This window comes from Coffea arabica, chromosome 5c, assembly GCF_036785885.1.
Source record: "Coffea arabica cultivar ET-39 chromosome 5c, Coffea Arabica ET-39 HiFi, whole genome shotgun sequence".
Classification (NCBI taxonomy): domain Eukaryota; kingdom Viridiplantae; phylum Streptophyta; class Magnoliopsida; order Gentianales; family Rubiaceae; genus Coffea; species Coffea arabica.
The window spans coordinates 32,042,692-32,055,271 of NC_092319.1; the positions used below are offsets into that span (position 1 = coordinate 32,042,692).

Genomic DNA, 12,580 nt, shown 5'->3' on the forward strand with positions numbered 1-12,580 from the left:
CTTGAGAGTTCTTTTCTCTCTCTTGAGAGTTGCGCTTTTCTTCCTGTGTGTGGAAGTGTATGCCAGCAAGTTGCAAAAAGTTACCAACAGCAACAAGACTGGACCTTTGAATTCACAAACGACCATCTACCGACAAAATGCTAGATTATATGCGTATGGATAGATGACAAATCCTCACTTTTGGATGCATATGCTTCAATAACAACACTATTTATGGCGGTGACGGGATTGTATTCTGAAAAATGGAAGCAGAGCTCTCATTTGCACTGATGAAAGAAATATTTAGAGGGTATAAACTCGATCGTATCATTAGCTTGCCAGGTAAAGTTTTAGTAGCTTACTGCTCAGTCTAGTCAGCTTTGTTTTTCTTTTTTCTGTTTGTGTTCTCTGTTCTTCCCTGGTAGTGTCGGTTGGGGTTGTGCCTGACTTAGTACGTTGGTGCTAGATTGCGTCTCTTCCTTTGTTGCTTGATTTTGTTGTTGGGTTAGTTCTAGTGTTAGTTTGCATTCATATTTTCAGCTGTGATTGGTATTTCCCTGGAATTTGGGTGGGGATGGCGGAGGCTGTGGATATCATGCACAAATTTGTGCTTTCTGAGAGAGAGCTATGTGGTACAGCTATTGAGTTGGGGGATGCTGATACGGGTGTCCAGGAGTGCCAAATGAGCCTAGTAGGGAAAGTAGTTGGGGAAAAGATAATCAATTTCGTGGGGGTGAAAAACTTTGTCAATCTGACTTGGGGATATCCTATGGGGTTATTTGTGATGGAGTTAGGTCCTAACTTGTTTCAGTTTGTTATTCCTTGTGCAAATGACAGAGAAAGGATTCTGAATGGAGGCCCTTGGATAGTGGACAGTCAACTACTGGTACTTAGGAGCTGGTATGATGGGATTGAAGATGACCGGTGTGCTTTTAGTTTGGCCCCTTTGTGGCTACAAGTTTGGAATCTCCCAGTTCATTGGATTTCGAAAGAGGTAGGGTTGAAAATTGAATCTATTTTCAAAGAGATGAAAGAGGTTATCATACCCCAAGCAGGAGGAAAGGAAGAGAGACATTTGAAGTTATTGGTGGTGGTTGATATTTCCCAACCATTGTTGAGAGGATCAGTAGTTAAACTTAATGGAATGAGGAAATGGATCAGTTTTAAGTATGAACGATGCCCAGATTTTTGTTATGGTTGTGGTATCATTGGGCACAGTGAGAGAAATTGCAAAACATCCACCTCTTTAGGGAGAGGATTGTCTGATAATCAATACGGCCCTTGGTTAAGAGGGAATTGAAACAAAGGGAATTCCCAGGTTGAGCAGCCTAGAGGTAGAGGGAGATCTGATCAGGTGGTTTGGAGTTTTAAGAATGGGAAACTGGTACGAAAAGGGGTTACTGAGGACCATCAGGATAAGGGTTCAGGTATGCTAGGGGTTAATGAACAAAGGATCATAAGACGAGAGGAGCAAATTCAGGCATTCAAAGGGCGTAAGGAGGCTAGCTCAGAGGGACCGAGTGGTACAGAGTTGGATACCACATCTGCGGTGGTACTAGATAATAAGGTTAGTGACATTAAGGTAGCTACGGATAGGGGGTCAGGTGAACTCACTGCTAATAAGGAGGAGAATAGGGATCAGCAAACAAGTGAGGGTGTTATAGAAGAGGGAGATGTACGAATGGAAGAAAGGATGCAAGGAGAAAACACAGTTGAGGAGAGGCAAAAAGAAGCTGTCCACAAAATGAGCAAGAGAATTAGAAGACAACTCAAACCTCCTAGCAGGAATAGAAATCCGGTAGATAAATTTGATGGTAGTTCTAGGAAAATGGAGACTAGAGGAAAGAGGAAGAATTACCAGGAATATGCTAACATAGAAGAAGTTATACACGACATGTTGACATCTAAAAGGAATAAACTTGATCATTCGCTTGAAATTAGAATAGATGTTGTTGATGGAGGGAGGGGGACCAGCCTTAGTGGGTCCCCAAGTGTGCAATGAGGGTTTTGGTGTGGAATTGTTAAGGAGTAGGGAGCCCCTTGACAATTCTCCAGTTGAGGGAGGTTTGCAACCTCCTCTCCCCTCATATGATTTTTTTGTGTGAAACTAAAAATAGGGAGCAGTTTATGGAGCGTGCTAGGAGTAGATTGCGTTTTGATCATAGTGTGGCAGTCGACTCTATGCATAGGTCAGGTGGTATGGCTCTTTTTTGGAAGCAAGAGGTGAATGTTATAGCTGTAAATAAGACAGTTTTCACCATTGAAGCTCACATAGTGGACCGTAGCAAGCAAATTGAGTGGTGGCTGGTTGGCATCTATGCTAGCTGTGATGCCGCAGTTAGGAAGAATCAATGGCAAGTGCTGAATGCTAGGAAATGGCCGTGGGGACAAAAATGGATAGTTGCAGGAGACTTTAATGACATTGTGTCAAATGATGAGAAGTGGAGAGGTAGGAGAAGAGACGAGTGGTCGTTTAGAGACTTTAAGCAATTTATTGATGATAATGAACCGGTTGATGTAGGTTTTGATGGGAATCCATGGACTTGGTGCAATAACTGGGAAAATGAAGGGGAAATTAAACAAAGGTTGGACAGAATGTTGTGTACTTTCACATGGTTCCAGAGTTTTGACAATACAAGGTGTAAGCATATAGACAACTATAGCTATGATCATAGTATGCTTGTGGTGGATACTGAACCTGAAGAGAATAAAAGAAGGAAAAAGTTCATCTTTGACAAAAGGTGGATTGAGAGAGAAGGGATTGATCGGGTAATTAAGGAGGCTTGGGGAGTGGATGTGGAAGGTTCCAAAATGTACAAAGTCACTAGGAAAATTTCTAATTGTAGAGTGGCTTTATTAAAATGGGAAAAAAACTTCCAGAATAACTCTAGGAAAGTTATAGACAGAATTAAGGCTGATATGGAGAGATTAAAACACTCACCTGATTTCACTAAAGGAGGTATGGATGAACTGAAACGTCAACTCAAGCAAGCGTACTCTAATGAGGAAATGTACTGGTCTCAAAAGTCAAGAGTGACTTGGTTGAAGGAGGGTGACAAAAATACATGATTCTTCCATGCTAGTGTTAAAGGTCGAAGGTGTAGGAATAGAATGTCCAACATACAAAGAGATAATGGGACCTGGACACTGTCAAAAAATGAAATAGGAGAGGAAGTGACTAGCTACTACCAACAGCTTTTTAATAGTCAAGGGTCTGAGGGTAGTGATAATATTCTGAGGGGTATACCATACTCAATCACTGATCATATGATTGCTAACTTGACTAGAGCTGTCTCTGAATTTGAGATTAAAACTGCACTCTTCTCCATGCATCCAAACAAAGCTCCTGGTCTTGATGGAATGACACCCTTGTTTTTCCAAAAATTCTGGAATCTTATTAAATCTAATGTCATTCCAGCAATCCAAAGCTTCTTCCATTCAGGTTTCATGCTTAAGTCCTTAAACCACACAGTTGTCTCTTTGATCCCTAAGATTGACATGCCTTTTAATCTCAAGCACTATAGACCCATAAGCCTGTGCAATGTCCTATATAAAATCATTTCCAAAGTGCTTGCAAATAGACTCAAACCAATTCTGCATTGTTGTATTAGTAAGAATCAAGTAGCTTTTGTCCCAGGGAGACAAATTCTAGATAATGTCATAGTGTCCCATAAATACCTCCACTATATGAAAAACAAAAGACAAGGACCTGTTGGTTGTATGGCATTAAAACTTGACATGTCCAAACCTTATGATAGGGTGGAGTGGAAATTCTTAAATGCTATCATGCAGAAAATGGGTTTCTCTGAGACATGGCTTAATTGGATATGACAATGCTTATCAACGGTCTTGTATTCTTTCAATATTAATGGTGAGCAGAGAGGTTATGTCATTCCTATGAGAGGTATAAGGCACGGGGATCCTCTTTCCCCTTATTTGTTTCTATTATGTTCAGAAGGTCTATCTAACCTGCTGAGAAGGGCTGAAGAGATGATGTTGATTACAGGAGTTAGGATCAGTAGACGGGATCCTTTAATATCCCATCTATTTTTTGCTGATGATATGTTGGTTTTCTGCAAAGCAAGTCCGGATCAAGCTGAAGAGATCATGACAGTGTTAGCGACATATGAACAAGGCTCCGGTCAGGTTGTAAATTATGACAAATCATCTGTGTTCTTTAGCAAGAATCTCCCTCAGGTGGTAAAAGATGAAGTGTGCAGAAAGCTGGGAAATGTCCAAATGGTGAACCAAGGAAAATACCTTGGGTTACCTATGGTCATAACGCGTTCAAAAGAGCAACTGTTTGGCTTCATTAGGAACAATTGCCAAAGACGACTGGGCAACTGGAAAAACAAAATGCTAAGTAATGCTAGGAAGGAGATATTGCTCAAAGCCAGCACAATGGCTCTACCTACATACGCTATGTCATGTTGCAAAGTCCCAGGCAGGCTATGTAAGGATATTAGCGCTATGATGGCCGGATTCTGGTGGGGAGAAGACAATGGAAGAAGGAAAATGCATTGGTGCTCCTGGACAAAACTCACTAAGAACAAATGTAGTGGGGGACTGGGTTCAGAGACTTGCAAAATTTCAATAAAGCTCTGCTGGGTAGACAAATTTGGAGGTTTGTCACATGCCCGAATCTACTCATAAGCAAGGTTTTGAAGGCTAAGTACTATCCAAACAAGTCAATATTTCATTGCAAGATCAGTCAAACTGCTTCATGGATTTGGAAAAGCATAGCCAGTGTTAGGGAAGAAGTGGGAAGGGGCGTCTGGAGGAAAATTGGGGATGGAAAAAGTACAAATATTTGGGAGAATAGGTGGATTCCAAATACCAAAGAAGGGAAACCATCTACTCTAAAGTCCCAAAGTTGTTGTCTACAAAGAGTGGAGGAGCTGATAGCAAACTTCAGGTGGAACTGGCACCTGGTTTTCAGAATTTTCAGTAGCAAAGATGCGGAGGAAATCCTAAAGATTCCAATAAGCTTGGCAGGAAGAGCTAACTGCAGCTATTGGGTTGCAGGTAACAATGGAATTTACTCGATCAAATCAGCATACAACCTGTTCAGCAAAGGGGAACATATTCAGCAACAAGACAGGCGAGAGCAAGGGGAAACAAGTATACATGGGCAAGGGGAAAAAGATTGGAAGAAGATGTGGAACTTGGACATCAAAGGAAAACTGAAGCACTTTCTGTGGAAATGCCTAAACAGATTGTTACCAGTGAATGAGATACTATATTACAGAACTAGAATGGGGGAACCTATTTGCCAAGTATGTGGAGATGGTGAGGAGACAATAGAACATCTGTTCTTCTTTTGTACTTAGGCTTGGGAGGTATGGGGGTTGGCACCAATACAGTGGGATGGCATTGCTGACCGCAGAGGGAACTTCAACAAATGGTGGAGTGGATTCATTGAGGCAACAAGTAGGAAAGAAGGAGCTCAGTACCAGGCTCTTACTGTGAACATTCTTTGGCAAGTTTGGAAAACTAGGAATGAGAAGATTTTTAACAATAGATGTCGTCACCCTTTTGAAATTGTACAGAAAGCTCACTTCAAATGGCTCGAATACACTGAAGTGCTCCATGGAGAAAAGCAAATGAGCAATCCAGAAACAACGGTAGGGTTGGAAGAGCAGCAGAACGGTAATGCAGACAGTAACATGATGCTCGTTACAGTGGACATCAGTCATCCAAACGAAGGGAAGCCATTAGGTATAGGCATAGTGGCTCAACAAGGAACTAATGTGCATGCAGCATGGGCCTTGACGAACAGAAGTTCAGGAGACACATTGCTGGATTACGCTACAGCAATCAAGTTAGCGTTGGTCAAGGTAAGACAACTGCCTTGGCCAGAGGTAAATTTGCTGGTTTCATCCATTCAGATGCTGCGACTTTTGAGAATTAACAAGACTCGTGATATCAGACATTTTGCTCATCTAGAGGATATCCACATGCTCAAAGCTTTGTTTATGAATTGCTCATTTAGCTTGGCTGGCAATCAGTGTAATGGTTTAGGTAGAAAAATTAGCATGTATGATACTACTTTAGTGCAAGATGAGGAATATATAAGTCCTCAGTGTCGAATGACACAATTGTAAAGCTCCGCATGGGCCGTTGCTCAAGTTGTATAGTTTGCTTTGATTTCAATACAAGTTTTAACGTTTCCGTAAAAAAAAAATTGAGAAACGAAAAAGCCAAGCTAGAGAGAGAGAGCTGGGGGTGACAGGCTGGAGGAGGAAAAAACTAGAAAAGAGAAAGCTTGGACAGGTAGCTAGAGGCTGAGGGAAACAAGGGTTTCATGGAAGAGAATCGAAACTGAGAGAGAGAGAAAAGGGGAAAGAGATTGGGAAAGGTGTTTTCTGGGCAAAGAAACCAAGCAAGGAAAGGCGGCGGAGGAGAAAGGGCTGGGACCATTAGCAAGGAACAGAGGAGAAGCTGGAAACAGCCGTCGCTTGCAGAAATCATCCATCACCACTGCCATCAGAACTTCTAAAAGCATCCCCAAAGCTGTTGCTTTTTGCTGTTTCCCTGTATTTTAGGTATGGCCATGTCTGATGGTTCTCTCTTTTCTTACCATTTTGTTTCTAAAATCTGTTTTTTCACCCAAGAGCCAACTCCGTCTGTTATTTGTTGTGTTTCATCCAACGCTCTCTGTTTCATGTCTGGGTTTTGTTGTTTGAGAAAGGTTGAGTTATATTTCTGTTTTGGCTGAGTAATTCGTGGGTTTGGCCTGGGTTTGGGGATAGAAGTTTGGGGTTTGCTTGTTGTTTGATTGGTAGGCCATATATGCATTTTACCGCAAGCTTTCTTCTTTCTGTCTTGGTTGCATTTTTTCTGAGAAATTTTTAAGTTTGTGATGAAATTTAAAAAAATTCTACAAAAGGGGCGATTTCGGTGAAATATTCCGTAGGGGGGGTCTTCGCATTTGATAAGCTCGCATTCCTGAAATGCGAGCTCAACAGATTTTATTTTATTTTTTCGGAGGTCATAGAGCTCGCATTCGCGGAATGCGAGCTCTACTTATTGAGCGGAATGCGAGCTCTCCCAAATTTAAATTTTTTTGGTTTTTTTTAGGAGGTAGACAATTTTTTTTTAGAAAATAGTAATAGCTAAATGCGAGCTCCTAAATTTTGTAATAGTAAGAATTTTATTAAAAATTTTACAAATAGCTCGCATTTGATAAATTTGACCACCAAAAATTGTATTTAATTTTTTTGTTGGATTTCGCATTTATAAGTATGACTATCAGAAAATTAAATTCAAACTTGCTAGGAAAAAATTTTAAATGAAATTTACGAGCTCCCAAAAAAATGTAAAATTAACTGTAAATGTTGTTTGTTTTGTAGAATTTGTTTTTACTAAAATGCTGTCGGTAGTAAAATCTTATTTTAAAAGCTGTACTAAAATCTTAAATTTTGGAGAAATGTTAGAGAAATGTTATTTAAAAATTTGTAATTAGCAGAGGAATAAATTTTATTTATTTTAAAACTTGCACGTGCCTAAAGTCATCAAATATGTGCTGTAAAAAAATCATATTTCTTTTATATTAAAAAAAGTTGGAGCATTTTTTACGGTTGGAAATACATTATTTTATTATAATACATTTAAATGGTGGAAAAAGTACACATGCATAGTTCTTTGTGTTCCATATATCAATGTAAAAATAGAATGAAATTGTTAACATGTAAGGTGTTGACTGTATTTTATGAATAAAATACTAACTTTTTTTCTTTTTCTATCAAATAAATTTTTTTAATCAAATTCTAATTTTCCTTTGTTATTAATGAATCGTATTTATTTGTTGATACCAGTGAATATTAGTTATAAGAATCTAATAGTTAATAGTCATTAATATCTGTTACAATTTCAATTGTAATTTTAGAAAGATTAGGGAGTGAACGGATGAAATGGAAGATTAGAAAGAGAGGGTTAGGGTTCGGTGAAATGAGGGAAGAAAATTGTGAAAAGTGCAGAAACGAGGCTTCGGTTCTGCTATATTTGCGAACCGATCCGAGTTCGGTTCGCAACTGAAAGGGTGCGAATCCGGCATGGTTCGGATCCGCACCGCCGAAAGCACAGACGATCCCTCGGATATTTGTAAAGAATTTTTGGATCCGAGCTCGGATCAATGGATCCGCGGTCGGATCAGTCTGGGCACTTAGGATCCGAGCTCGGATCTATAGTTCTCTGCACTAATTGCAGAAACTGCAATTTTTCAAACCTTTTCTCTCTTTTTCCGGTCAATTCCTAAACACGCGTTGGAAAAACGTTTTATGAAATCTAACCTCCCACGCACATGTAATATACCAAAAGTATAATATCCAATCTCTTAAAACACATCAAACACATCTACATTGCAAATCGAAGGGTGGGGTTCTTTGATCATTTTTGCATTTTTACACTAAAATGGCACTTTTGGGCATTACATGCACATCAAATGAGTCCATGAGCATGTATAAACATGTTATTAATAAAACTCACGTGAATATACTGAAAATGCAACATTGTACGTATGCTTGGGAATTCTAAACACTTAAAGCACAATTTGATAAGAAAACCCACCTTTTTACACTTATTCCTCAATTGTACCTCCAAAATAATGATGAAACTTCGGTACCGCCTGCAAACAAGTGAAATATATCTAATTAGTCAATTAAATCACACCAAAATGTAAGAAACACATAAAAACACAACTACAATATTATAGGATGTAAGGTTGCCTCCCAACAAGCGCTTTCGTTTATAGTCGTTGGCTCGACTCAAAAAAATTTCGATCATTTTAGAACAATAGGGAGGGTTTTTTCTCCCCATGGATCGAAACTTCCGAGCCACTCTTTTTTTTGTGAGCCAATAATTTTATTATAATACAACTATACTAACGAAATAACTACACATCTTGCTTCTTTATTTTCAAGGTCATACTAAAATTAAATTAAATTGTTAATAAGTTAGGGCATAATTTTCATGAATAAAATTGTAATCTTATTTTTAACTTGTCCATATGAGAATATTAAAGTTTGTTCCCTATATTTAATGGAAAAACTATGAATAACAAATCTCATATAATAACAATTTATAAATATATTATAAATAGTATGTTTAATTTTTTTTTGTTGAAATTCCGACATGTAACTAATTTACCGTGTATGAATTAGAGGAGAGGTTAGTATAGTTTACCTTTTTTGGTTTACATATGTAGCCATTTTTTTTTATTTTGTTTAAAAGAGTACTCATATAAAGTGAGAAATAAGATACGCGTGATGACATTGTTCCTAACCCGAATTCGTGAAATTTTAGAATATATACAAAATGTCACCAAAAAAGTATGCAATCCATAAGTTAGGTTATTTATACAATAACGATATAAGTAGCGTGCCATCAATGCTGTCCAAGTCTTCCATGAGTACCACATGTTGTTGGTTTGGGTATTCTTTGACTTCGACGTGGTCGGTTTGGGACTACTGTATGGACTTGAGTAATATGTGTCAACAGTGTAACATTTTCAATTTGAGTGCTTGTGCCTTTACCTCCTTCACATTGCTCAGAAGTATGCCGATATGAGTCCCTATCGAGCGTAAACTCTGGAAAAGTAATAGGGGACCTAGAATGCCCAATCGATACATCTCTCTCATGCATGACTTTGATCTGAGGAGTGACAAAAGTAGACGCGCCAGCTTGGTCCTCAGTAGCCATCGAACCTCCATGGAATCCAATTTGTATGGCGGGTTCTAGTGATCGGAGTTTACGACGTCGTCCACCGCCATGCTGACTTCCGTGGGTATTTCTAGGAGCTCGCTGAACACGACATGGATCAGGGTATAGTGGAATCTCCTGTGGTACGTGGGCAGGGCGAAATGCAAGTCGGCGTGACTCTCCTACATGATACAAAGATGTGGATGCAAAGTCCCTCAACTCTGAAAACATCTGCTGTGTTGTTCATCACTAACTACAAGAGAGTCCTGTGCCATGAAATACATGCGAGACATGGCATCACTTTGGAAAAACAAATATAAGAATTAGAATGAGATACTGTGGTAAAAAATAGTTTAAAATGTGAGCAAACTCAAAGTGATTATTAAAAGTGGGTTGGAAATAAACTTACAAGATATTGTGCCCTATCGCTATCACCCTAAAAGCCCTCTGGGAAAGCGGAAAATCGACTCAGATTTGAAATATAAATCACCGTCCGCTCCCGATACCACTGAAGATACTCATCCGATGGATAAGTAGTATCTTCAATTATAGTGCCATCTTGTACATGCACACGTGGATCAGTCCAAATATCAATATATTATCTATGCGTGGTGGTCCAGTCTTGATTCGCCCTACTACGACGATCTAGAAAATGTAGAGCTGCCTGATTATCCGTCAACCTCATATCGGGCAGGGACTGATGAAACCCAAACTGCCGCATAACCCGATGAGGGAGGTGCGACTCAACTACATCCCAACAAATAAGATACGTTACGGACCTCCAAATGTCCCGACCTGCAGTATAATATGTAGGAAGAGAAGCGAGAACGTCCTCCGAATATGGCTGCCATATGAACTGAAAAAAATATAAAATCAAAGTTGTTTCATTTTTTCTATTAAGAAATAATAAAACTTCCCAATATTCAATTCTAACAATTTCATGAAAAAAGTGCTCGGCTGTGGTCAATTTAAAAATTAAAAAAAGTGCTAGACAAATTGTGAAAAGTGCAGAAACGAGGCTTCGATTCTGCTGCAGCTGCGAACCGATCCGAGCTCAGTTTGCAACTGAAAGGGTGTGGATCCGGCATGGTTCGGATCCGCACCGCCGGAAGCACAGACGAGCCCTCGGATATTTATGAAGAATTTTGAGATCCGAGCTCGGATCAAAGGATTCGAGTTCGGATATGTCTGGGCACTTAGGATCCGAGCTCGAATCTGTAGTTCTCTGCACTAATTGCAGAAACTGCAATTTTTCAAACTTTTTCTCTCTTTTTCCGGTCAATTCCAAAACACGCGTTGGAAAAACGTTTTATGAAATCTAACCTCCTACGCACATGTAATATATCAAAAGTACAATATCCAATCTCTTAAAACACATCAAACACATCTACATTGCAAATCGAAGGGTGAGGTTCTTTGATCATTTTTACAATTTTACACCAAAATGGCACTTTTGGCCATTACATGCACATCAAATGCTAGTCAACCATTATTATAAAATTTTTTAATTTCTAAAAAAAATTCGGCAGAGTCTCCCCTATAACTGGAGGTTAACTCCCTGCCAACAAACTCAATTTCCATTAACAAAATGCAGTATGACAAACTTATGCTTTGGATCGACTAAAATTGGTAGAAAAGACTACTGGAGAGAATTTCAAAAATTCCTATTGTCCGGACATATGTACAATACCTCTTCAGGACGCAGGCCTGTCAACTGATCTCGAAATGCGGGTACAACATGCCTAACAAGTCTGTGTACGTCCAAGTCATTATTCTACATATATTTAATAAAGTAGGAACCTGTTTAGAATAAATTAAAGTTGTCCCGATAACAAATGTCATTAAAACAACCGAAATAAAGGCGAAACGCGCACCTAGCTCCATATGGATCAGGGTAATGCTCCAACGGCGCGATTCGGTCCGGACGCATGGTTGGTATATGTTCCTAAATCCAGAACTGTTAGAAAACTAGAATCAATGTTAAAATTGCAAAATGATAAAATGCAAAAAACCAAAGATAAATGTCACCATTATTGCAATGTACCTGTAACAAAACTAATGGACCAGCAATAGCCGATTTGGCAGGATGCGTGGCATCACAAAGTGACCGATAGAGAGTCGCCAAACACGCACTACCCCAACTATATTGCCCAACAGTTTCCAAATCCCCCAGTAATGGAAGATACAACAAAGGGACTTTGTTGCCGGACTTATCGGATAATAAATGTCCACCTAATATCAGTAAGAGGTAGATGCGCGCGCTACCTACATTCGGCATCTGAAGCATCGGGTGGCAATTCTGTATCCAAGACTCTTGCTAAACATCCCAATTTTAGCCTTTGTCCATCAAAGTATCCAACTGCAGGAGAAAATCCAATGAGCTCCTCACAAATGGCTCCCCACTCCTGAATACTGCAGTATGTGTCTACCCCTATAATCGATGGACCATCGATGTGCAACCCCCACAACACCTCTACATCCTGTAGTGTCACGGTAGCCTCTCCAACCGGTAAATGGAATGTATGCATCTCGGGCCACCATCTCTCTACTAAACTTGTGATCAAAGAATGATCAACCATCTGATATCCACTCTCAAGCACCCCTCAAATCCAGCCAAGGCAATATAACGACAAACCCGATCAGGAATAGGCGTATGCTCCCAAAATCCTCTGTCACACCGTCTGACATCTAACTGATTGCCCTCAATATGTCCGTGAAAAATGGAATGTGCCCAGTGTGCAGTTCCCGCCGATATAATGTCGTGCACGTATGGTCTTAGATGTAGACCTGCAGGGATAGAAGTGTCGGCCATAATCCCAAGCAAATATCTGACATCGATTAAATTCATGAGTTATGCATAAGTAAAACTCAAAAAGTCAGCTGTATCCAATTTTGACCTATA

At 39.5% G+C, this 12,580-nt stretch overlaps 3 protein-coding genes across 3 annotated transcripts; 2 read left to right on the forward strand and 1 right to left on the reverse strand.

Annotated features, from left to right (window-relative positions):
* The first annotated feature begins 2,106 nt into the window (after nucleotides 1-2,106).
* Nucleotides 2,107-3,048, forward strand: LOC140007266 (uncharacterized). The gene has a single exon (XM_072049975.1). It carries the CDS (start codon nucleotides 2,107-2,109, stop codon nucleotides 3,046-3,048), a length of 942 nt encoding a protein of 313 aa, XP_071906076.1.
* Nucleotides 3,049-3,969: 921 nt separating this feature from the next.
* On the forward strand, nucleotides 3,970-6,083 carry LOC113689270 (uncharacterized). The gene is made up of 3 exons (XM_027207065.2): nucleotides 3,970-4,603; nucleotides 4,723-5,255; nucleotides 5,310-6,083. Exons 1-3 carry the CDS (start codon nucleotides 3,970-3,972, stop codon nucleotides 6,081-6,083), a joined length of 1,941 nt encoding a protein of 646 aa, XP_027062866.2.
* A 4,193-nt stretch (nucleotides 6,084-10,276) lies between these two features.
* LOC140007267 (serine/threonine-protein phosphatase 7 long form homolog) lies at nucleotides 10,277-12,206 on the reverse strand. The gene is made up of 4 exons (XM_072049976.1): nucleotides 11,944-12,206; nucleotides 11,723-11,819; nucleotides 11,369-11,452; nucleotides 10,277-10,534 (listed from the first exon to the last, which is right to left on the reverse strand). Exons 1-4 carry the CDS (start codon nucleotides 12,204-12,206, stop codon nucleotides 10,277-10,279), a joined length of 702 nt encoding a protein of 233 aa, XP_071906077.1.
* Between the last annotated feature and the right edge of the window lie 374 nt (nucleotides 12,207-12,580).

Coding starts and splice junctions, on each gene's coding strand:
- LOC140007266 (XM_072049975.1), top strand. CDS start 2,107: ATGGAGCGTGCTAGGAGTAGATTGCGTTTTGATCATAGTGTGGCAGTC.
- LOC113689270 (XM_027207065.2), top strand. CDS start 3,970: ATGATGTTGATTACAGGAGTTAGGATCAGTAGACGGGATCCTTTAATA. Junction 4,604..4,722: donor CTGGGTAGACAAATTTGGAG/GTTTGTCACATG, acceptor GGAAAAGCATAG/CCAGTGTTAGGGAAGAAGTG. Junction 5,256..5,309: donor TGGGGGAACCTATTTGCCAA/GTATGTGGAGAT, acceptor TTTTGTACTTAG/GCTTGGGAGGTATGGGGGTT.
- LOC140007267 (XM_072049976.1), bottom strand. CDS start 12,206: ATGCATACATTCCATTTACCGGTTGGAGAGGCTACCGTGACACTACAG. Junction 11,820..11,943: donor GCTTCAGATGCCGAATGTAG/GTAGCGCGCGCA, acceptor TGGGCAATATAG/TTGGGGTAGTGCGTGTTTGG. Junction 11,453..11,722: donor GTCCATTAGTTTTGTTACAG/GTACATTGCAAT, acceptor AAATATATGTAG/AATAATGACTTGGACGTACA.